This window comes from Dermacentor silvarum, chromosome 3 (genome assembly GCF_013339745.2).
Source record: "Dermacentor silvarum isolate Dsil-2018 chromosome 3, BIME_Dsil_1.4, whole genome shotgun sequence".
Taxonomy (NCBI): Eukaryota; Metazoa; Arthropoda; class Arachnida; order Ixodida; family Ixodidae; genus Dermacentor; species Dermacentor silvarum.
The window spans coordinates 123,703,701-123,729,716 of NC_051156.1; the positions used below are offsets into that span (position 1 = coordinate 123,703,701).

Below are 26,016 nucleotides of genomic sequence, written 5' to 3' on the forward strand. Positions count from 1 at the left end.
CGCACCTCTTCCATAACCGACCTGCAGAAAGAGAGCCCTTTTCGTTGCGTGTGAGAAGTCTGGCTGAGGAAATGGATGTCCCACTCTTTGAACATCGTATAATGACACCAATTATACAGGTCTCACCGTGGCAGTGGCAGATTGTAGACTGTGATTTGTCTTTTTTTACAGGTTACAAAGCACGCCCCGGTTACACACATTCGAATGCACTTTCTTGAACTGCAACATAAATACCCCTGTCCGGAATTTTACACCGATGCATGAAAGTCGCATGCTGGCGTCTTTTATGCAGCGGTTGGCCCATCATTTTCGGATGCCGACGTCCTGCACCCCCAAACGAGCATTTTCACAGCAGAGGCTTATGCAATATTGTCGGCTCATAAACACATCAAAGAATCGAAAATACCAAAAGCAATCATCTACACAGACTCGCTGAGCGTAGTAAAAGCTCTAAAATCTCTTAAAAGGCAGAAAGATCCTATAATACTATCGCTTTATTCACTCGTATGTAATATTTATGCGTCTGGGCTGAATGTTGTGGTGTGCTGGGTGCCAGGACACCGAGACATCGAGAGAAATGTAGTGGCAGACCAGCTTGCCGCATCCATCGACGCAAAAGCGGGAAACACATCTATGCCCGTCCCTGTTCCCGATATGAAGCCATATCTACGCAAGAGACTTAGAGTCCACTGGCAACATTTGTGGGACACCCAGACTCACAACAAACTTCATTTAATTAAGCCTCGCTTAGGGAACTGGCCATCGACCACGAAATATAGAAGAAATGATGTCCTATTATGTAAGCTCAGAATAGGACACACTTACGGCACGCACAATTACCTGTTGTCTGGAGGTGAACCCCCGACCTGTACTAGATGTGGGGAGGCACTTACTGTACTTCACATCCTAGTACAGTGTCCACTTACAGAACCTGAAAGAAAAAAGCACTTTGTTCAAGCCTATAGAGAGAATATACCCCTTCATCCAGCGATGTTTTTACATAATGACTCGGTATTTCAGCACGATTCAGTTTTAGCCTTTTTAAACGACATCGACATTTTGCAAGTTCTTCGCCCGAGAGATTTGTAGCGGCATGCTCTTCCAGAGGACGCTGCTGCGACAGCATATTTGGAATGCACTCTCTTCCAGGCCCTTGCTTCTAAGGGTCTCTGTGAGGCAGTAGTGCCTTGTATCGCTTATAACTTTTTATACTATGTTATGTTACATAATTATAATCATTGCGCCCCTATCACGTCATTGTCATGATCTTATCAATTTTGTCTTTTACGCACCTTTAGTGCGCAGGATTTTAGGCCCCTTTACAGCCACCCTACACCTACCCACTATCATTCACACCATTGCTAACTCAGTACACCACGCCTTGGCGCTCTTTGGCCCTTGCGCCATAAAACAACATATATGATCATCATCATCATCATCATCATCATCATCATCATCATCATCACATTCTACAGCGCTCACTGTCCGTGGTGCGGAGGCCGGCCAACTCTAGCCCACATTACTTGGGATTGCCAGAACAGGCCACCCAAAATTAATACACCGCAAATAGCCGGCAAACTTTCCGGAAAGTAGCAGTGGGAGACTTGGCTTGCCAGCGAGGATCGGGAGATGCAACTAGCTCTCCTCGACCAGGTACGGCGGACCGCTCAAGCCAGTGGGGCCCTGGACTAGGGGCTCCACCCACCCGCTCTCTACACCTGTTACTTTTAATAAACGTTTTGATATATATTGCGAGGCTAGAAGGTGGGTAAGATTTCCGAGCTGCTCGACGAGTGTCCCATTCTGATCTCGTCGAAAACCTCCGAGCAGCCCCCAGAGGCACCGGCAGCAGTCACCAACGCCGCGCGCGTTCGGTGCGAACGCGGGCAAAACGCCGACGGCGTCGACAACAGTTCTGCGCGTTGCTGGTGCTGCTGCATGTCCAAGTTTATACAGCTGATAAAACTACTATCCTTACTCAGTATAGCTCTCTACTAATTTGCTATCGCAATTGATGCTTCGCCTTTCGGGTGAAACTTTGACAATTTTTTTTATTTTAGCGTTACATTTATGCACTGCCTTTGATGTCATATCGATCGGTGTTGCTCTGTTCATTTGAAACTAGGTTTTTAACCTCACCGTGTAGAATGCGTTACTATTTCGGTTTGTATTGTCCGGTCCTGCTCACAGCCTTTTTACGTAAAGGCTATCAGTATTGTACAAATATATATATACGAATGAATAGGTATGCGCTTCTCTACGCAGACGTACGTGCCGCTGGTGGTGAGCGCGAGCACGGGCTCCATGGCAGCCAGCCTGCCCCTCAGCGTGTCCGTGCTGGAGATGAAGTGTGGCCTGGACGCCCGCGTGGTGCGCACCGTGCTGCCCATGGGCATCGTGCTGGGCCGCTCGGGCAGCGTCGCTCAGCTCGCCGTGTCCGTGCTCTTCCTCACGCACATGCACAGGGTACGCGGCGGCGAGAACCAGCCTGTGCTGTCTGCAGTGTTCTTTCTTGTCGCGAAAGTATGTAGCCGCGGCTAGCTCGTGCGTTAAGCTAGAACCGCATGGCGCGTTTTTCACGAGCGAAAAACGCGACGCGCGGCGAACGCCCGCGTTGCCGCCGACGCGCGAGCACCCGCACGAGAAAATGGCGCGGGGCCTTCGCGCCGCGTTTTCCGAGCTGCCAGACAACCCAACGACATGAATTGTCTCTGTTACCGCATATATAATATGCCCTTAAAATTACCGTACATTACAATAAAATATTCTTCGTGTAATTTGAGAGCAACATTTTTTACAAAGTTTATTTATCAAGCTTCATTTCAAACAGCAAGCAACATTGTGTGCGAAACTGCGGCTATGTACCTTCCGCATTCTGAGCGGCCGCTGCTTGTTTACAGCTTCACTACAGTGCCTAGAATATACTAGGCACTGTAGTTTCACGTAGAAAATGGAGTGTTGGCCACTTATTACCGAGCAGAGGAGGCGTTTGCTACTATTTAGGGCCTCGTTGAAGGTTGCTTTGTCCATTTTGGGTGAAGACGATGCGCGAACGAACACGTGGACCACGTGTTTCCTTCGACGCGCGCGCCAGTTCTGCCGAGTAAAAAAAAAAAAAAAGTTCCGCCAAAGAGACTCCGCCGAGATGCGTAGGGTGCCTCGGAGGCACCCTAGAGATGCGCAGTGAGCAAGGCCATCTGGTGGAAAAACCAAAAAACCAACATGCCACGTGACTGCACTCTGAACTCTGATTGGCGGACGCGCATGCGACGCGCCGCGCGAGGCATTTTTTTTAAAAATCCGATTAGCAGCGCGCGACGGTGCGATTTCGTGATGGATCATGCTGGGCACGCGGCAGAATGACGCTCGCGTGCCACCATACGCGCGTCAATCGCGCTTGAATTCGCGCCATGCGGTTCCAGCTTTAGATTCCCATCTCACGCCGACGATGTGCGAGTGTGAGTTTGAGTGTGAGTGTGAGTCACGCCGACGATGTGCGAATTTGCTGCATAATTGAACATTGTTAAAGGACCCGACGTCGTCAAAACTGCGCCAGAGCAGAGATGTCGACGATACTCGCGGGCGCACTCTTATCTGGCTGCATGTTGAACACGTTGAGGGACCCGACTTAGAACTAGACTGTAGCACAGGTGGTCACGATGTGCGAGAAAACCTTACGGAAAGAAAAGTAACCGGTTGCAATTACAGTGACATAATTCAAAATTGCGATTCATTACAGTTACTAATTACTGACCCGTAATTGAGACGTAACAAGTAATTGAGCAATTACTTAACATTAATCGGCTACTTTTAGGTTACTTCCCTTCCTAACCTTTTAACATTGCACAAATCTAGCAAATAGAACGACCTGGCCTAGGTCTTTCAATGCATTCCGCTGCAGCCCTTCGCACGTTGTTTATCTTGGCTAAGAATTGATTTTCGAAAATCTTCGTCGGTCATCCTTTCTGGTTTCCTTGTGAAGGCAAAAGTCAGCGACACTAAAACCTCGTGTGCGCGCGGGGGAAGGACGGTGCTAGAACGTAAGAACACACTGCGCACAAGATGGTGGTGATCGAGGCGTGCATTGCTGCAGGACGCTGATTACGGGAAGGAGGTAACACAGGTGCTCGTCGTCATCCATTTGCAGGATGTGAATTCGAGACCGCGGGGAATTCCCTGTTTTCCGGCCAAATTTGAGTGCCTAAACCTGCATCGCGCGTTCAGCATTTTTCAGTTTGCTTAGACCTAATTGGTTACTGAAAAATGTAAAACAATTACAGTGATCGTTGTCGAGTAATCAAAGTAAACGTTAAATTACGAAAGTAACAAACAATCTAATATAATTAGAAATTGAAATGTTCGGCAGGTATTACACGTTTGTAACACAAGAAGGCGAAAGCCTGCTGCACATTTGATAATACATGAAGTTATGCAATCGGCGCAAGAATTCTTGCAAGAAATAACGAGCTGCAATGGGAAATACACGTGTGGAACTAAGGTGACCTCCTCAAGAAAGGCCAACTACACGCACGCATGCAGGCGCGCGAAAGCTCGCGCCCACGCGCCTTACGCATGCGCAGATAGTGCAGAACAAGGCGCAGCGGCACGCGCTTCTTGGCGTACTTGCGCGGCCATCCTCGCGAGCCGCAAGAGCGTGCACGCTCCTCCATCGCTCGCCGCCGACAAAGACCGCCGGCGCTCCGATTGTGCCGTCTATGCAGAGAGCACGCGCACCCGCTTTTCTGCGCAACAATTAACACCTGCTACGACAGCAATTACTAAACTGAACATTCGGCAGACACTTAAGACTGCTTACGTGTGGGAATGCGAAAGTATTATACCGGTTGTAGACCTCGGAACGTGATCAACGCGCTCACTTTTATACACTGATGACGTGGCGGCACCCCCTCCACACCGTCGCGTGCGCCACCCAGTGATACACGCACTAGTCAGCGAGATTTCTGCGACGTGACGTGTGCAATCCGGCACGCACTAGGGACACTTTCAGTAAGCCACAATCGCGGAGCAGGCGTTTCTTGAAGGAAGCGCGCTCGTCTCGTACCCTGGAAGCCCGCGTTCGATTCCCACACTCTACAAAAAGTTTACACCTTTTGGGTCGCATCTTGTACCCAAACAATAATCGTCATCTGCCTTGCTTGCGTTTACTTTCTTGAAAACTCAGCGTTCGCTACTTTACGGCCGAGAATGCTGTCACGATCATAGCGCGCAAGCCTTTCGTGAGTAGGAAGTACCGGGCTCGCAGCGTTAAAGAAAGGAAATGCGGAGAATTGTTTGGGGACAAGATACGACCCAAAGGGCGAAAACGTTTTTTAGAGTGCACCCAGACCGAAATGTCTGAAATTTTCTTTTCAAAGCAACTGATTTACTTTGTTTATAGGAATCTCCCTGAGAAACGTGACGTCAATCTGAGCATTTTAGAGGGAAAGCTCTACTACGTGACGTCTCGCAAGGTCATTCATCGCGTCGCAATGAGCTTGAGCCGCCGTAGCGCGAGCCACTGAAGCGCAAGTGCGGCAGGTGTGACGTCACGCTACGTGATCCGCTGCGGAGTGGCGTGACTGCAGCGCTCGCTCGGAGCCTCGCCGCTGCGGTAACACGTCACTAGGCAAGGGTTTAAAGGGACATTAAAGGCAAATATTATTTCAATGTGCACTGTTAAAATATGATACCAGAAACCTCGAAACGCTTGTTTCGTGCCAAGAAAAGACTTATTTTAAGAGAAAATTGCGTCTGAAGCGTCCGCGTACCTCTAACGCAATTCAAATCGCGCGCCCGAGCGAGTAGTGGTGACGTCATGGCCGCCGGTGAGTAAAACGGCGCCCGCAGACGGCGCTACGGTTTTTTTTTCTTTTCTTTTTTTTTTTTTTTGCGGAAAGCGCAAACGCGCGGCCAGAAACAGAGCCCACGGCAGTGCGTAAACGGAAGTATGGTGGCTAGCCACCATAAAGAAAGGTAAAGCGCGCGCCGAATTGTGAACACGGTGATCGTCAACGCTCGTCGCAATGGACCAGCTTGATGACGACCATGACAACGACACATTGGCTCGCGATGTTGCTCACGATTTTAGCGATTTAAGCTCCGATGAGCGTGACATGCTGCTGAGGGCTCGCGCTGCCGGCGTCGTTGCGTACTACGACGGCGGCCTCGACACCGGCTCTTCCGAGCGCGAAAGCAGCGAGGGCTCCAGCAATGCGACGTCGGGCGACGAAGCTGGTCACCGTCTGGACGTGCCGTCGCGACTCCCATGCTGCTAGCAAATTCAAGTGCGAGTTTAGCGAGCCAGTAACACCAGCGCAGCACTACGCGATAACGAAACTTCTGAAACTCGGAAGCGCGCGCGGCGCAGGGTCGAGCGAAAACGAAACCTTTTGACCGCCCGCGTCGTTATCAAGTGTAACGCTAAAAATGTATTTTTTCAAAGAATCTAATAGAAGTAGACAAGTAGCATTTTCTTCCGTCTTATAATCCAACGAAACAATGTTTTTAATATGAGTGGTTGAGTACTAGTAACATATTTTTTTAGGAGTGCCTTCGTCATCGGGTAAGCACCGGAATGTCCCTGGGGAGTCTCTTATCACGTCCTGCATTTACCTCAATTTCTCGATAACTAAAGCTCTGTTCGCGATTACATTGACGCTTAGACGTTCTAGAGCATTGCTCTATCCTTTAAGCTTGACTTTTTATTTGACTTTAGTGTCCCTTTAAAAACTATTTCACATGGTGCGATTTCGCAGTGCGATTTTCGCAGCTGCGATTTCCGCAGATGCGAAATTCGCAACGGCTGTTTCACATGGTGCGATGTCAACAATGCGACTAATGCGACGCCCAGGGTTGCTTGCTGGCAAATTTTGTCGCACACGCCGCATAAATACATTTAATGTAATGAAAAAGACATAAACGTTATAATATAATTGACCTGTCTTGATTAGGACCAAGTAATACGTGCGTTTTGTAATTTAAAAACGCTTCAAAGTTTAATTTGTTTTGGAGTGCGCAACAGCGGTTTGTGAAGTTCAATACGAGGAGAAATGACGGACATAAACAGCTGTTCGCAGGTGGTCGTTCAGCGCTGTGTGCTGTCTCGTGTGCGTTTTATGACTGTGTCGTTCTTCCTGCGGGTAAACAAATTACAAGAGGACCTATCAACAAGCCCCTATAGCTGTTGTCATCGCATATGCAGTATTCGGAATTCGGCTGCCGCGAAGTCGTCATGTCAACGCAGAGACCCTCGCGCTACCCGTGCTTAACGTCAGCTTCCGAAAAACGGATGTGTGTGTATTGCTCGTGATTGCGCATAAGCGGTTCCTGCTCCTAGCAATATTCTTGCACCACACTTAGCAGCAAGCACCAACCCAAAAGCTCACGTCTGCCCCTGAAGGAAGCAGCAAATGATCTGTGTGTAATTACTGAACGTGCAATGGAATTTGGGTTGTGAACGTTTATCTTAGCGCCAGCCTGGGTCGTCCGTCTCGGCGCGTGTGCTGTAATTATTCATACAAGTGCCCTCTGAATATTTCTAAAGGCGTAAAAGCCGACACCACATTTTTTTAGGAGCTGCAGTCACTTGTGTACGTAGTATCGTATCATTCTGACAGACATGGGCGTCGTCTATTTTCTCGTCCTGTTTCTTGAGCTGTTAGTCTGCTGTTAGTCTGCTGTGAATCTGTATCAAGAAGTTTAAGTTAATATGCTGCAGTACGTAGCGCAGCCGCGTAGCCCCACGGCTAGCATTAAGATGCCTTGTTAGGAGTAGGTTTGTTTGTTTAATAACATAATCGAACGCTAAAATTTTGTATTCATAGTGGCAAGTGTAAAGTACGAAGCTATGGAAACTATCCGCTAGTAGCATACATGTGCTTCTACCTGCTTGAGCACGTTATCTTAAAGGAGGCTGAAAACCCTAGATAACCAAAACTTACGCAACTGGAGCAGGCACTATGGTTGCTTTCCTGGAAATGAAAGCCAGCATCCCAGTCTGTTAAGCTTGTCATGTACTTAACCTATATTAGACCAATGTTAGAGCATGCTAACGGGAGCCATTTCAAACTAGGTTATTTGACCAAAATAACAAAGTGCAAGGAAAGGTTCAAGGTACAGTCTAATCTGGTATTCCCGAACCGATTGTATTAGCAAAACTTTATGCCTCCCTGAATTGCCTGCATTAACCCAATCTGAAAACAAGGGAATCTGATTACCTTTCTTGCTGTTGAAAAGCTGCTGGAATCTCAATAACAGACTACTTATGTTCTGAGAGAAAGTGAGGGGCACTGACAATATCTCTAATCTTTTGTATGAGCTTTCACCTTAAATGAAAATGGCATAAGAATATTTACCTTTGCAAGCCTCAGAGTCCAAACATTCTCAAAATTTTGAGGAGCCACATTAAATTTTTGAGATATAGACAATTAAAAGTGTGCCTAAGTGCAAGTGCACACTGAACACACTTGAGTGGTTGAGTGGCCAGCTGCGAATGCAAAAGCGTCCATAGCTGCTACCTCGAGGTAACTGCTAGGTTGCACATGTGTTTCTCCTATTGCCCATGTACCTGACAAGGGGAATGGTTATACGTAGTCCTGTGCTTTCTCTTTCTTTTTTCAATAGGTAGTGGCTAGCTGATTCCATCTGTTTATGTATTTATCATTTGTGTGCATCTTATGTGCATGTGTTTGTATCATGTTCTGATTGTTATACGTGCAGTGATGCAAGCATCGTTTTTTAAATATATTGCACTACAGTCATTTGTTCAACTTTGTGTTGAAATGTACAAAATGTGGCCACCCAGTAATGGCCAGGGCAGCCAGCAGGAGTGGCAAAAATATGATGCAGATCCAATGCACTTGCTTGAATCGACATGAGGCGAAGCTTTCACGCAACAGTCAGTTAAACTCTAGAAAACGAACTGCAGTGTTTACAGTTGTCTTTATTTCACCCAATGCAACACGTACTCATAGGCAATGTTTGCTTATTCACCGCACAGGTCACATAATGTAATGTATACATAGCACCGTGAACAGATTTTTGGTGAATATGACTCAGTGCAAGCTCACCTGAGTAGAATTTTGATGAATATAAGTCAAAGCAAGGTTGGCTAAGTAGATATTTGGTGAATATGAGTCGGTGCAATCTTGCCTGAGTAGAATCTTTGTGAATATTAGTCAGATCAAGCTCGGCCGAGTATAATTTTGGTGAATATGAGTCAGAGCAAGCTCGGATAAGTAGAATTTTGGTGAATATGACTGAGCAAGCTCGACTGAGTAATGATGGGATATGGTTATACGAGTTTATGCAGTAACAAATGTAAGTGCAGACTCATTAGCACCATTGCCTCCATCTTGATGGGCAATACCTACGCCTCGTGATGAGTCTGCACACTTTATGAGCTGTGGACATGCAAGACCCACCCACAATTGAAAAGATACTATCATTCACACGAAGGAATGCAACCGGCTGACTTCACTGCACAATTTTAATCTGATTTTGTTTAATGTGTTATCTACCACTTATAAAACAAGATGTTTGCCTGCTTTTCGCATTATTGCATGTGTTTTGCAGGAAGTAGAGACAGAGAAGCAAGAAAAGGCAAGGATGTTTATGGCTAAGTAGCTTTTTAGAATACTGCGATATGTTACAACCAGCATAAACAAAAGTAATTCGATGCACTGAAGTAAGCGAAATGTGCAATTACCTTTTAATGTAAGGGTTCATACAGATGCAGTAAGGATACAAAGTCTGCAACACACTGAAGGTTTATTGGTTTTTTTATTCAGGAGAAAAATGATGCATCAGAAAAATGAGAAAAAAAACTGTTGAATTATTACTTCGAAAACAAATTGGCAACACTGTTTATGCCCAGTCAAAAGTGTTAAATATGCTATTGTAGAGCATTCATTACGATATCCAATTTGCACGTTCGCTTTGCGTCTCGCCGCGGAAGTAACAGAACCTTAAAATGAGATAATTCATTGGGGAAAATGCGCATGAAAGCCCTAACCAACCGACTGCAACTAAATGGTCGCGCGTATAGCGTGACCTATTGACCATAGCATTTGTCCGTAGTTGCATATGCTTTAAATTGTTCCGTCCGTAAAAGCATACCGCGATGAAACTGTGGCGTTTTCGTATATCGCGAGTTGTCTCCAGAACCAGAAAATTGGGACGACATCCGAAGGCCATGCATGCCTTCCCGTGAGGGATACCTGTAGTATTTACCAACTCGCAGCGCGTGTGAATAACGGAAAATCACGCAAAAGTACGTACTATCAGCACCCGAAGCCAACGCAAAAAAACAGCGTCGCCAGATTAGCAACGTAGCGTGTCAACAAACGCGTAGAAATCACAGAACCGAATCTGACCTACGAGTTTTTATCTGCACTGATCGCGTGTCGGTGCTGATATTACGTACTGATTGCGCAATCTAAGGGTCCACTCAATTAGTTGCACTGTTCGAGGCTTGTTGAGCCAATATTTATAGACAAAAAAGTATCTAGAAACGTTGCGTTGAGCGACCGCCGCCATTTTCCAAAACAGACCGCGAAATACCTCTCTGCGCAATTTCGACTGAAAATCGCAGCGATTGCTGCGACGTTGCGACGCTGCGACCAACCGATCTGCAGAAAAATCGCAGAATCGGCCCTGCGACAGCAATTTCCATCGCATGCGACGGAAATCGCACTGCCGGTGCGAAAATCGCACTGCAATATTGCACCATGTGAAACGGCCTTAACGGCTGCTTCGCCGGCGCTTGGGTCGCTGAGTATCACCATGGATGGCGCGCCGGCTGAGCCGTCGCTACGTGCGCTTCAGCGCAACCTATAGGCTGAATCCAATCATCCAGTAGATATAGCTAGAGGGCACGCTGCGAAATCTCAAGCCAAGGCAAAGCTGGCTGCTGAAACACCGGAGCAAAGGGAGGCCAGATTAGCACATTATCGAGAAGCTTACCACGCGCGGAAGCATGCATTAATGAAACACTGTCTGCATATTCTTTGCAAAACCAAGGAAAACAGATCTTTCGCTCTTGATAACTAGGTTTAGAAAAGTTAAACGCCAGCCAATTTTCGAAGTGTTTTTACTCTTTGCGGTGTCGGCCATTTTTCGTCGCGGCGCAGTTTCGCCAAGGTCACCACCAAGGGCACCGCCGACACACACCTAAATCTTTCGCCTTAATAACTACATGGAATTCGTTACCTGCGAGTCCGCACTTAAATTTCGCTGCAGATTTAGTATGTTAGTAAAGGCCGCGTTACCACAACTACACTAGAGCACACCTGGTCACAATGCCCGAGTACGCGCTCAAATTTCGCTACCTGTTAAGCATGGCAAAAGACCCGATGGCGTAAAAATTGCACCAGAGCACACCCTAACCCCCTTTAAAGGATTTCATAGAATAAACCAAGTTGAAGTGTTTGCGGAAGCATCTTCTCCGAAAAGAAGCTCGCAAGCGGAACGCAGCTTAGTGCGATTAAGGAAGAATGAATGTAGCCCGTGCCACGAACTATTTTACGCAACTGGGGCGGAATTGACTAAGCTGCGCCGTTCGTGCGCAATTTCATATCCAAAATGTTCTTATGCTAACATAGTAGTAGGTAGAGGTTGAGGAAAAGAGGAAAGATGCATGTTTCTGCAGCCCTTATAGGGAGCATGGCTCAGCATCTGAGGGGCGGGGAAAGGAGGTGGCTGCCAGCACCTATAGGGGCTTTACAAGCACCACGGCCACGTTTCAATTCGTTCGTTCAATCCATACGATATACACTTAAACTGTTAAATATAGACAAATGTCATAGCTCCGTCCAAACGCACCGAATTAAGTGATCGAACTGTGCGCCATCGCGAGTGCAGGAAAGACAGCATAATTCGACCGACGCAAATTCTGATCTTGCTGATAAGACGCATTTTACTGACCGGGATCAGCGTCTTGCCCGCTTCACATTGTTCATTTCGCGATACCATGCCACTGTGGCCGGAGTTTTCACGCCGTCATGTTGAGTTGACTACTGAGCAGCAGGTGCGGAGCACATTAAGACCGTCGCCGGCTGCCAGAAAATTCTTGCGCTGAATTCACAAACGCTTTCTTATGTCAGAGGAGGAAAATATAGAAAGAATATCGCACGAAGCGACTGAAAGAGTGACGCGATTTTGCCCAGGATTGATGTTAGCCTGGGGTTTAGAATGATCATCTCCAGTCAATCATAAGATGATGTTGGCTGGCGTCTGCTGCACCTTTTATTTGTCGTCATATCTTCCCATGGCCTGTCACTGGCTTTGTGTATGCAAAAGAAAAACGTGGTGGCATCTTCATGAGCGTTATAATGCGCACTTTTTGGCAAGAACAAGGTGTTTCCAGTGATACGAGTGAGTGCTTATTTTTCTGTTTAATTATGCGGTGTGCAACATATTACGTGCCATAGCCACAATATGATTATGAGGCACGCCGTAGTGGGGGACTCCAGAATAATGTGGACCACCTAGGGTTCTTTAACGTGCACCTAAATCTATGTACACGGGTGTTGTGGCATTTCGCCCCCATAGAAATGCGGCAGCCTTGGCCGGAATTTGATCCCGCGACTTCGTGTTTAGCAGCCCAACACCATACCACTAAGCAACCACGGTGGGTGGAAGTGTTGTTATATATATAAATGTGTTCGTGTGCGTGTGTGCTTGTGTGTGTTCCTCGAGCCTCTGGTCTCAACGTAACCGAAGCCTCGCTAAAATCATAGGACTGGTTTGTACATTCTTAAATACCGCAAGTGCGCATCTTCAGTACGCAAATATTATAGGTGTATCACTAGGGGGGAGGGAGCATCCATAAGTGCCGCGATATGAGGTGGTACACTGTAGGGTATAATTATTTTTACACCGAACGCACTTTAACAATTTGGGGCAATGAAAGGGAGGCGTCCGGCAACATTCTTCTAAATGGATTGCAGGCCGCTTTCGACGACACCTTGCGCACCTATTACACGACGCTAGGTGACGGCATGGTACTTTGTAGTCTATTAGAATCGAGAGGTATAGACCAACCTGACAGGTGTTGTTCGAACAAAAATTGTTACCCAAAGACAAGAGCATTTGTACGCTTTTTGTCAACAACATTGGCTACAAGAGGCCATGTTGGTAATACAATGGTAGTACGTGATTTTATTTACCATTTCTCATTTTTTTATGTCATCGTACTGACGTGCCGCTTTATTTCATAGACAGGATTGCCGTGCGTATATATAGTACGCATACGTTCGCTTACACCGTAGGATACAGGAAGAGCAACACCGTGGGTACAGACACAACGTCGCTTCGACTTAGGGCTGAATTTAAACTAAGAGTAAGAGTATAATAGAAGGCTGAGGATAACAGCACGGAAGACGACTTCGAATTGTCCAACAATCCCTGCGCGTTATGATTGGTCCGTGCGAAGGATTCCGGGGGTATAGAAATTGAAAATAAAAACACCGCATATCCACGGGGTGAATGATAATGAGTGGGCGAAGCTCCGGAGGGAATCATCGGTAAACCGTGAATCTTCCGTGTAATTCGCCCAGTCTCGCCGCACTAAATCGAACGATTGACTTCCACCAATGACACGCGCCATATGTGACGTCATTCCTATTTTATAACAACGCCCTTCATTATAATTGCACCATCTCCCGCTTAAGGGGACGCTAGCACAAACGCGTTAGAAACGTGCAGTACTCTCTAGTAAGGGGGAGAGGCCACAGCGTCTTACGCAGCCGTTTACACATGCCGGAACGTGCACCGCGTTTGCCGACGCCATCAGCGTTTATGAATACGGAGGTAAGGCGAAGAGGCCACAGAGTCTTACACCAGCTTCCTACACGGGCCGTAACGCGCTAGCACAAACGCGTTAGAAACGCGCAGTCTTTCGTTAATGTTGAGTATTTATTGTCATCGTGGTGCGTGTATCCATGTGCGCTTCGTGGCGTAGTGGTTAGCGCCGCGCGTTCAGAAGCGAGGGGTCCCTGGTTTGATTCCGCTACGGACACAACTTTCGGAATTTTTTTTCTCATAAAAGTAGACGTGGCTACCTACTACGACGACTACTACTACGACGACGACTACTACTACTACTACATACTACAGAGGAGGGACAGACCCACACCCTAAGGAGCTTCGCCCCTAAAAAAAAAGAAGAAAATTGTCGCAGTTTCACCTTAAAGGGGAAGCATCAATTGTGATAGCAAATTTGGAGAGAGCTATACGGAGTAATGATAGTAGCTTAATCAGCTGTATAAATTTGGACATGCAGCAGCACCGGCAACACGCAGAACTGTTGTCGACGCCGTCGGCCTTTTGCCCGCGTTCGCACAAAGTGCGTGCGGCGTTGGTGACTGTTGCCGGAGCCTCTGATATAAATAGGCACTTGGTGCCGCAGCTAAACGTCGCCTCCCCCCCCCCCCCCCCCCCCCCCCGGCCTTTCGCGCGCCGGAAGAGGGCGCGTTTGTTCTACATATATGGTGATTGTAAAGGAGGAAAGAGACAGATACGCCTACTTCTGCAGCCCTAAAGGGAGCACGGCGCAGAACGCGTGTTTGTTCTCCGCCGTGCGTTCATTCCCCGTGAAAGCGCGCGTCCCTCGCGCCCTTTCACTCGCACATACAGCGTTCGGCGGCGCTTTGGAGCGTCGGCGGCGCGCGGCGACGATTTCATCTCCATTGACGTCATACGGAACCTCACGGCGACGACGACGCCGACGGCAGAAATCTGCTTTGGAGTGTCCATATAATTGCTATCGCAATAAAACCCTCTTAGAGGGCGTCGTCGTCCGTGTTCGCCGCCTCTGAATTGGATTGCGCGTCGCTCTACCTCAGTGGGCTCTGTGTAAACGTGACGCAGAGCGCTGCCAAGCCTTTGACACCGTGCAACATTCGTCGCCGTACGTGAGTGGACCCTTTCGAACAATAAAAAAAAAATACTGGATCGAGCGCCCACTTCCGGCAGCTCCAAACTCTTCACCTACCTCCTTCAAGCTGGAGTGGAGCACCTTTTGGTTCAGCATACCATCTGCAAATGAGTGCTCTGAATCAAAAGTTGTCGCAGTTTCACCTTAAAGGCGAAGCATCAATTGCGATAGCAAATTTGTAGAGAGCTATACGGAATAATGATATTAGCTTTATCAGCTGTATAAACTTGGACATGCAGCAGCACCGGCAACACGCAGAACTGTTGTCGACGCCGTCGGCGTTTTGCCCGCGTTCGCTCAAAATGCGTGCGGCGTTGGTGACTGTTGCCGGAGCCTCTGATATGAATAGGCACTTGGTGCCGCAGCTAAACGTCGCCTCCCTTCCCTCACCCTCCCCCCCCTCCCCCACGGCCTCTCGCGCGTCGGAAGAAGGCACGTTTGCTCTACATATATGGTGATTGTAAAGGAGGAAAGAGACGCCTACTTCTGCAGCCCTTAAGCGAGCACGGCGCAGAACGCGCGTTTGTTCTTCGCCGTGCGTTCCGTGAAAGCGCGCGCCCCTCGCGCCCTTTCACTCGCACATACAGCGTTCGGCGCGCGGCGACGATTTCATCTCCATTGACGTCATACGGAACCTCACGGCGACGGCGACGGTGACGCCGACGGCAGAAATCTGCTTTTGAGTGTCCATATAATTGCTATCGCAATAAAAAGTGGGCAGCTTGCACTAGTGGTGCAAGGCTGCAGTAAACAGCGGAGCTGGTGATCGACCTCGCTTCTTCCAGGTTTTACTAGGTTTGGTTAAGTTTTGCTAGGAAATGCTAAGCGCTGCTAGGCACGGTATTCCAAATCGGCTCGCCGCCGACGCGCAGATTATCGCTTGGCCACGCGGCGCTTCAAGATGAGCGGATTCTTCTTCGGGTGTCCAGATATTGTTTGGTCGTCCCATTTCCAGGCTACATGTACTCGCCCGAGAGTCAACGACCGTTGTGCCGCCGTCACGGTGGCTCCGAGCTTTATCTCCCCGGTGACGTCACGGCCAAGCTGCTCCTCCACACTTGCAGAGGCGTGGCTGGTCGAAAACTGCCGAGCTGCTGGCGACGCCGCCCGCGTTTTCCCGGCGCAAACGCGGGAAACGGGGAAACGCGGGCGGCGTCGGCAGCAGCTCTGCGCGTTGCCTCGTTGGTGCTGCTACAATTTCTTTCTCTATCTCGCTCTCATTTTCTCTTTCCCTCTCCAGAGCATTGCGCGTGCCGTGCGCATACTCTCCTTCCCTCTCCTTAACGTCCCATGTCAAGGTAACATGTGCACGGCACGAAGAGGAGGCGAGGCACACGCCGCTCCGCGAGGTGGTTGCTAGGCAACGCAGCAACGTTATAGCTCGGCGAGGTTTTGCGGCAGCAGGCGGCTCTTTGTACGGTTAGCTAGAACAGCTTCGTTGTTAAAAGACGTAGCTCGATGTAGCATTACGCCGTCACATGACATGAGAGGCTCGCATATAGTTGCTCGGGCATACCGAGGAGCGTTGTAGGAAATCACGGTCCATATGCACAAAAATTTATTGTACCATAATTGTTCGCGGGAAAAAAATTGCAGCCAATCCTAATGCAGGACATACTATTAGCGAAGGTAGGCCCATGGCGAAGAGCACTTACGAACGAAAATCTTTAAGAATTCGGCGCACAGACTTGCAGTTCTTCACCAGGCACGTTCACGAAGCGCTGATAAGTAGAGCGATCGCAGGGAACATCAGCAACGGCCGTATTGTGTAACGATATATTTCATTTTCATTTCTTCACTCTGATTGCTAGATCCTAGCAATAACGTCGGTGCAGTTTCATCTGAGCCAATGAGGAAGGCAGAAAAAGAATTTAAAAAATGGATCGTTATAAAATACGGTCATAGGACGAAGAAGACCCCTCGACTGCGCATGTGCGGCAGTATTGTCGAGGCCGCGGTAAAAGAGCGCATGTTCTATACCGAAGCACCCTTCGTCAACGTGCCGCCAGCCACGCGCTCTGCCGGTCGCGTTTCTCTGTACATTCAACCAAGGCGCACCAAAACTCTGCGCGCAAAGCGGAGGAGAGTACGGAAGTCAGCGGCGTTCGTAGAGTCCACGGTGCGCGGCGGTGGCGGCGCGATAGGGTTGAGTGCAGTCACCAACAATGCAGCGTGGTCGCTTTTGCGTGTTCCCAGTTAGCCGACAGCTAGCGGCAGCATTGAATTGCTGAATCCGCTAAATTTTGGTTTAATTGGCGCAATATAACCAGTGCATCTTTATTCCGAACCAAGAAAAGGATCGTTACACCATTTAAAGAATGATCTTTCTTACTGAAAAGGAAACTTGAAAGGTATGGGTTTTTATGGAAGCTTCAACGGCATTACGATTATTTGTTATAAGCATTAGCTCGTTTAAGCTGCTACGCTACAACGAGGATTTTACTTATGGAAGGTGTTGTGAATATCTGCCGAAGATGAAACTCGCCGACTCGAAACATTTCGCATGTGTAGCAGTATACCTGAGACAAGAAATCATTGTGTGAAGTGAGCAATGAAACAAGAGAATGACAGCGCAATGAGACTTGCTAGGGAAATGACGAGTGTGACACCGGCTGTCTGTTGCAGTGCATGGGTCGCAATAAGTGCGAGCTTTCAGTAGACAGTCTTTTACTAGTTACAAGCGGATAAACTCATAAGCGCCGTGCCGTTTCTTCTAATATGAAATGATCTTTTACTGTGTTAGTGTTTTAGAGTTTTTCGAAGATATCGGAGTCAGTTGTAGATCGTAACGAGGGACGTCCTGGCATTTCTTGCGCCAACTTATTAAATAGTTGTTTTTCACAATAACCTTGTCGGTGAATGAGAACCTACTCACTCGGCAAAAATTTATGTGCCCTCTGTAAAGTACCATTAGTACGAAGAACCAAGTATGGCGCCATTCTTCCTATTTTATGCGTACGGCACTATGGTTCATACATATTCGCATACATTCTTGGTACGATAGTCCAGTGCACTAAAGGTAAATTTGGTGCACCACCAGTAATGATCAACCAAATTTTCAATTACGACTACCCTTTCGACTACAACGTGCCCATGTCGAAACACTAGCTCCAATTCTGTACTCACTGATCAGTGATTAGTCTCCATGTGGCCGTGCCCCCCCTCCCCCCTTTTCGTATTTAGAAAGTCCTATGACAACAATAGTGGTGGTAGAAGAGAAGTGTCAGTGAGCGCAAATGTACTGTAGTAGTAGTAGCCGTGAGGTTATTTGCAGCGAGTGGTCTGGTTATGGTGGTGGGGAAGCAGTAAGCCTTGTCTCCAACAAGGAAAGTTTTTTTCTCGAAAGGTTGGCCGCAGTCTGAGACTGCTCATCTTCGCCCGCTGCTGATAAATACTCAAATGCTTTTACCATTTTTTGGTCGTGCTGCTAATAATATTTAAAATTGCAGGTGAACCTCGAGGGCTGGGAACTGGTGGGTGCCGGTGCAAACGCCATAGTGGCCAGCCTGACAGATGATGGAGCTTCACCTGCAACAGTCGGCCTGCTTCTGGGAGTTAAAGGCTACAGAGAGCCACTCGTTCTGGCTGCCGAACCATTTGTGTGCGTTTATTCACTTCATTGACTTTATTTTGGACCGGAGCTGTTGATCCGGCAGTCGGTGCTTACTGACAAAAGAATATGAGAATACGCGTAGAATGTGTGTACTGTCTATAGTCCTCCTCCGAGAGGGGGGGGGGGGGGAGGTTATGTTGGACTATTTGGACATGTGAGAATTTGAACGCCAGCGGACGCCGCGGCAAGTAAGCGGCACCAAGCGCGCATGTTACCGAGCGGTGCAAGCAGTACAGCTGTACGTAAAGGTGTTTTATCATTTCTATATCCCTAAACTTCCGCTGGAATAGGTCCTACAGTTACGCTGAACTTAATGGTTAAACGCAAGCACACTCTTTTCTGGCATGAGCAGAGTTCTGCATGTTAGGGCGACATCTAGGCATTGCTGCCGAGTGCAAGACAATACGCGGAATTTTAAAACAGACGACAGCTAGCGTATAATTCAGAGGAAGCACAGGGAAGCGATGTTCCAGCCTATAAAATGACGAGGCCGAAGTGGAGCTTGAATTTATATTGGCCGCGTACGGGCGGAAATGGGTAGTCCGTCAGAGCCACACTGTGGACACAATAGGAAGAGAAATGAAACAAAACTGCTGCATTTGCACTCCTACGGATAAGTTTATTCATGGTATCGATAATGATTTGGTGCGCAAGATACGATAACTGAGCAGCGTTAGAAGGAGTCAATCTAGTACGATGGACTTCAATTGGCTGCCCCGCATGATTCTCGGGCAGTGATAGCGAATAGTCTGCATATTGCGACTCTCTTAATGTGGCACACTGGATGCTGCGGTAGGAGCATGAGTTTTCTATTGTCACCTTCGAATTAGGCGCGCAATATATACACATACAGAAAAGAAATGGCAGCATTCAAATACATTTCCAAAAGCATGATTGAGATCATTATTCGGAAGTGAGATGTAAGCCCCGTTCCTTATTTTCAGCAATGAGCTGTAGTGGTAACACTGCTTAGTTGTATACCAGATCTTACAGTGCTAAACGTAGCAGCTAATAAGCGTTCAGACTAATGTAGCGTCGACAATTTTAGATCATGACGAGAAAATACCGGCTATAGCACGTTCACGTGTTCTTTGGAAAGAAGGTATTACTCTATATACATTTATGGGAGCATTATGCATTATTTTCATTTGAAGGGCATGAAGCATGATAATAAAAGTAGTGGGTGATTTTCTTCATAAACCGCACATAATCCAGTAGAAGGACGAGTCTTGTTAGAGCCCTCTTAGCTGCCAAATTGTGCCTATATGTTCTTACCGTAATCCTGCGTTTTTGGATGTCGCCCTTAATTGTCTTACTAACCATTTTCCTATATGTAGTCGAAGAAATAATAATGTCAACACAACTGAACAGCACTGTCATGTTTATCATAAGGTCGGACGACCGCCCCTGTTCCTTTGGTGTGATATCGAAGTGGACCAATCCCGCAAACTGGTTTTATATAAAGTTGACTGACGCTAAAACAACTAAGTGTGAATACTCGTGAAATGAAGGAGTCGTGCTGCAGGCTCTAAAGTTTCCAAAAGACATGTCAGCTATCAACTTTGCACTCTTATCGTTCAGCACTCTCGAAGTGGCGCTAATTAGAATAGTTTTATCTTGAAAGATGAGTCGCACAGTGTATAACTACGTGCGAGCTGCATGAGCGTTTTCCTCAGAAACACGTTTATGAACCGTAACATCGCACTCCGCAGTCGATCATGGTCCCCGGTTCACGCCTGCGAGAGTAGCATTCGTGAAGAAAGTCAAAGTGTAAAACACAAAGAAAGTAATTTGATGGCGATAAAAAGTTCGAAATAAACTGCTCGCCAAAAGAAAGGTAACGTATGCAATCGTAAAGCGATAACAGCACCACCCGTTCGTTGCAGAAACAAACATGGAACATTCTTGATTGAATCGAGGTTGTTGGAAAGTGGAGAATTACAAAATAGCGAATGAGAAAGAAAGTCCTGCAGCCAAAGGCTGTATTGGGCTTTAGTGACAGGAACTTGCAAAAAGAAAAATGAAATGATGGAAAAAGTATTTAAACACTGAAAAACAGGTGTCAGTTAATATCAGTACAACGCGAGAACACTAATAAGTTTGGAACATTTCTCTAAGGCAAAACATGTGTACAAAAAGCAATAACAAATATTATAAAAACATGATTATAATATTTTGCGGTTTCATGTGTCAGAACCACGATCTGATTATGAGGGACACCGTAGTTGGGAACTCCGGACTGATTTCGACCCCCTAGAGTTCTTTAACGTGCACCTAATGCACGGTAGACGGGCGTTTTTGCCTCTCGCCCCCGTCGAGATGCAGCCACCGCGGCCGGGTCTCGATCCCGGAGCCCTCGTACTTAGCAGCGCAACAACCAAGTCATTACGCTTCCATGGTTAGTTATAAAAAATATGCTGTTGCAGAATGCTTTAAGTACAAAACTAAACAGGTAATTCTTGTGTATTTATAAGGGTTGCTTTAAATATAGACAGGAGAGAAATTCTTCACAAATTAGCGAGAGTTAATTCGACGTGAGGATACATGCATTCCTGTGACGAGTAATTACTGGTGCCACGTGCAATAAATAAAATCACAATAAAAGTTCACCTGCGTTAGTGAAAGCCTTTGCTATCTGTCCGAACACGGTTCAGGCAACTGAGCTGCCTCTTCGAATCTACCACTCGTCCTTTTCGGCACCGACTTGCAAGATTTGTATCGGAGTTTCAAGGCAATTACATATCTATCAAGCGATTTTAATTATACAACAAGTCCAAGCTTCATCACATCTGAAAAATTACTAGGGGTCCATTATGGCACAACTAAGACAACTTTGAGGCGAAAGCCCGAGCCCCGCTAACTCAGTGACACGACGACCATTTTTTGCCGAGCCATCTTCACTCCAAACCCATATTTTGCAAAGTCATTTTTGCAAGTCATCCTTCATTCACCAAACTCGGACCGTGATTCAGCACTTTTTTGCTGAGTCATCATCACTCTGAAACACAAATTTACAGTCACTTTTGCAAGTCATCATGTTTTATAGCGTAAGCTGTTATGGGCTCATTCCAATAGCGTTTCGGTTCGCTATGTTGTCCGCCGCCGCCGGCGTCCGGCGATCGTAACCGCTATCGCTTGAAATGCGAAAAAAGTACCCGGTTCCCGCCGACATCGAGCCCGCGCCCGCTGCGGGGGAGTCAGATACTCTACCACTGAGCCACGCAACCGCTTGCTATCGGGCACCGGAAAAATGCGCTTTTGTAGCGTTAGCTACACTGGCCTAGCCAAGCCCGTTTCGCGCGGCACATCAAGAGCCGTGCTGCGCATGCGCAAGTATCAGTGATGTCACACGGCTTGCGCACCGGAGCCGGCACCTCTCGCGCACTCCGCCGCCGCCGCGCGCGACTCACCGCCGCCGGTCTGCGCATTCCAGAGGAGTGACGTCGTAGCCGTGGTAGCACTGGCGCCGGCGCGCGCTCGCTGTGCAGTCAACGTCTGAAACTGCGCTGGAGCCGCTGCGCTTCTGACTGGCGTTTGCCAGTGTGGTATAGCCACGGAGAAGGAGAGCGCAAATGCTGCTCAACAGCGCAGAAGAACGGAGAAGCTTGACTCATCGGATCCCGAATTAGTTGCCTGGCAATTAGCGGTTGAGGGTAGGAGACAACCAGGAAAGCTAAGAATAATCAGCTGAACCTTTGCTAACGCTACGTATATCCTGGCATAGCCGAGCTAAGCCACTGCAACTTTTTTTAAACGCACGCGCAGACGATCCGAGCGTCCGCCAGTATGGTGTTGCCATCTAGTTAAGGCACCTGAAAACGCAGCGCGCGCATGCGCAGACGACGAGATGCCATTCAGATGAGGGGCGCAATAAAAAAAACACGATCTCAAGCCTCCGCCAGTATGGTGGCGCCATCTAGTTAAGATGCCTGCAAACGTCACAGGCCTGCGCGGCCAGGCATCATCGGGCTCAGCAAACGGCTGTGCAGAGAGCATTACAAGCCGCAGCTCGCCGTCGACGCTGGGCTGGCAGTTCAGATCGTTCTCGTCAAAACGAGGCGAAGATACTTTGTCGCGAAGACCCTGGTGTGCGTGGTGCCGAAATTGGAGCTACTCTTGAGCCGCTCCACCAGCTTACGCTGTGACTGTGCTGCCTGTGCCGCGCAGGCCTTTGACTTTTTTGCAAGTCGCTCTTCCTATGATTCATCAAATTCGAACTGTGACTCAGTACTTTTTTTTGCTGAGTCACTCTCATTTGAACTCTCAAATCTCACATATATTTTTGCAAGTCACTCCCATACTTCATAAACCATTGACTCCCCCTTAATTCACACTTGATTCACTCTTGATTGACCTTGTCACTGCTTGGTTCACCTTCATTCACTCTATCATCTCGGTTTTAGTTCCATCACACTTGGTTTCCTCTATTTCTCCAAATTTCCAATTTTCTTCTCTCTTGATTCACCCTACAACAACTTAATTCACTTTCATTCACTCTTGACTGTCTTAGCTCACCCTATCTCATCATTACCTTTCGTTTGACTCCTATCACCCAACTAAGCTCCTTTAATTCATCATCATCATCATCATCATCATCATCATCATCCTATATTTAAGTCCATTGCAGGACGAAGGCCTCTCCCTGCGATCTCCAATTACCCCTGTCTCGCGCCAGTTGAGTCCAACTTGCGCCTACAAATTTCCTAATTTCATACGCCACCTAATTTTCTGACGTCCTCCACGGTGTTTCCCTTCCCTTTACACCCACTCTGTAACTCTAACGGTCCACCGGTTATCTACCCTACGTATTACATAGCCGGCCCAGCTCCATTTTTTTCTCGTAATGTTGCCTTGAATATCCCCTATACTCCATTTGCTCCCTGATCCACATCGCCCTCTTCTTATCTCTTAACGTTACGCCTAACATTTTTCGTTCCATTGCTCTTTGTGCGGTCCTTAACTTGTTCTCGAGCTTCTTTGTTAACCTCCAAGTTTCTGCCCCATATGTTAGCACCGGTAGATTCACCATCAATTCACGCTTATTTCACCATTAATTTACTCTTAATTCACCACATTCACATCTCTGTATACTCATTTTTATCACGATCATTGCCCATTGCTATAATTCTCGGTTCTTGTCCACTTTCTTGGTTTATCGACCCATTTTTTTGTGCGTTATCATGCTAATTATCATATTTAATTTAATGACTATCATGACAAATTATTGATATTTAAATTCGTCATGTAATTACCTATCGATTGATATATAATGGTATAGAGTGTGTAATGGTCTTATTGAGTTATAGATTTTTGTACATATTTTTTACTGATTTTCTGTCCGAATTTGGGCTCCACTTTTTCAAGGTCACCTCAAAACGAGACACATAAGGATTTGGCCTTAATAACAATCAAAGTGTTGGGAATGGAGAAAAGGGAGCTTAGTGAAGCAGCACAATCTTGTTCTGCCTACGTGTGTGCAGGCCTTACCGACAGCGCCTGGAAAAGCACGGGACAAAGCGGATTTTATTAAAATTATCGGGTTTTACGTGCCAAAACCACCATCTGATTATGAGGCACGCCTTAGTGGGGCACTCCGGATTAATTTCGACCACCTGGGGTTCTTTAACGTGACCTAAATCTAAGCACACGGGTGTTTTCTGCATTTCGCCCCCTTCGAAATGCGGCCGTCGTGGCCGCATTACCCGCGACCTCGTGCTCAGCAGCCGAGCACCATAGCCATCGGCGACGTTCAACGACACTCAATTGTGCAATGTGCCTTTATGCGGCATTGAAATTAATGTTTTTTTCCGCCGCAAAAGCTTGTCGCTGTTCTCCCGAATGAAAGCGCATTTCAGTTCGCTCGCAACAGTGCGTTTTATTGAGTTGCGGTGACGGATCAAGACCCAGCCGAGAAAAAGACGTTTCGGAGTGTCGTAGGCTTTTTTTTTTTCGTGACACCAAAGGAAACTGTACGGGGGCTCCGAAACGCCCAAACGTGTTATTTTAATGCGAATCATTGTTTGGCTCGTCCCAGGCACTTTAGTCTTGGTAAGTATAGGTAGGATCCTGTCTGAACTCACAACATAATTACACTTTGGTCTTAGCCCAAAAAGCCGCACTCGTAACATAAAAAGAAAATTGAGTTAGTGAAGTATCGGATGATGGTATCGGAATGACTCCGAGCACAGCAGCAGGACGCACTGACCATTCGGCCATAATCACGCGCATGCCTCTTTCGTGCAAACGCCCCTAGCTCCTTGACGAAAAGACTGGCACGGGCATCACTTCACACAGCACCAGATGGAGCACGTGTACGCGCACTGATTACCATTCGGCTACAGAGGTGCCCACTCGCTTCCCTTTTTGGTGCGTAAGCGGTGGCGTGTCAGTTTCTCTCCCATTCTCACCTCGTGGCATCTAACGCTTTCAGACACTTTGTTGAACTGTACCGCCGTCGGCATCGGCGCATTTTGTAACGGAAGAAAAGTAGTAACGTTTCTACCCGGAGTAAAAAAAAAAAAGAAAATATAATGCCGTGGCTGTCTACTAGCGTCGTCGTGTTGCTTCTGGCCTCGCGCACAGGCTCGCGTGCGACACTTTTTTCCACTTTACAGAAACGCCTTAGTGCATTTCGCAGCTCTTTAAAGATATCCAAACGGTGCGACCTCCAAAAAATGTTTCGCAGCAAGTTGATTCCCGCAGTGCGTGGGATCTGCTCAACTGCTTCTGTTTACTTCGTTATTCGTCATTTTCCTGTCCTTTGCTCCCTTTTTTGCGCATTGAAGTTATTGTTCAACGTATACCGGATATCGTGTATATATGTACACACATACACACATTAGTGCGTTGTTCTGTTCGTGTTTCTCTTAATCACGGTAGCTAATTTAAACTTCTAAACGAGTTTTCGTCGAACCCTTGACTAAATGCGTACTATTTCTGAAACGTTAAACGACATCTCAGCGTTATTATTGGTTGTTGTGATGTATTTATTAGGGTGCTCAATATGTGGGTATTCACAGCGAGTGAACTGTGTGTACATTATTTCGTTTTGTTCTTTCTTTTTTTAGGCAGTGGCTCACCACAACGGCCGACGCCTACTGCAATTGCGTGGCGGCTACCGTCTGTTTCGATATTGTGCACGAAGATCTCTCGGACGATGACGAGTGTGCCAGCGATGATGCCTGACCTGTGTCGTCCTTATAATGCGACTAATCGTTGGTCTATAACTTTTACAGTTTTTGTATAGCCTTAATCTTCTACGTGTATGTAGAAGACTAAGTTATCAAGATTATAATTATCCAGCGTGCTTTATTTCTATTTTACATTTTCTTGCCTTTGTGGTGAAAGCTCGCTGTTACAACAGTACATTTTTGTTTTTATCTATATGTATATATTACTTCGTTGTTCTGTTGCTTCTGCTATTAATCGTGCTGAATACATTAAACGTTCCTTACGCACAGCGGGTCCC

General features: G+C 47.2%; 1 protein-coding gene across 1 annotated transcript; it reads left to right on the forward strand.

Moving 5' to 3' along the window:
- Positions 1-2,247: 2,247 nt before the first annotated feature.
- Positions 2,248-25,733, forward strand: LOC119444743 (putative sodium-dependent excitatory amino acid transporter glt-3). Its single transcript, XM_037709093.1, has 3 exons — positions 2,248-2,523; positions 18,385-18,536; positions 25,616-25,733. The coding sequence occupies exons 1-3, from the start codon at positions 2,248-2,250 to the stop codon at positions 25,731-25,733; spliced, it is 546 nt and encodes a 181-aa protein (XP_037565021.1).
- Positions 25,734-26,016: the final 283 nt, after the last annotated feature.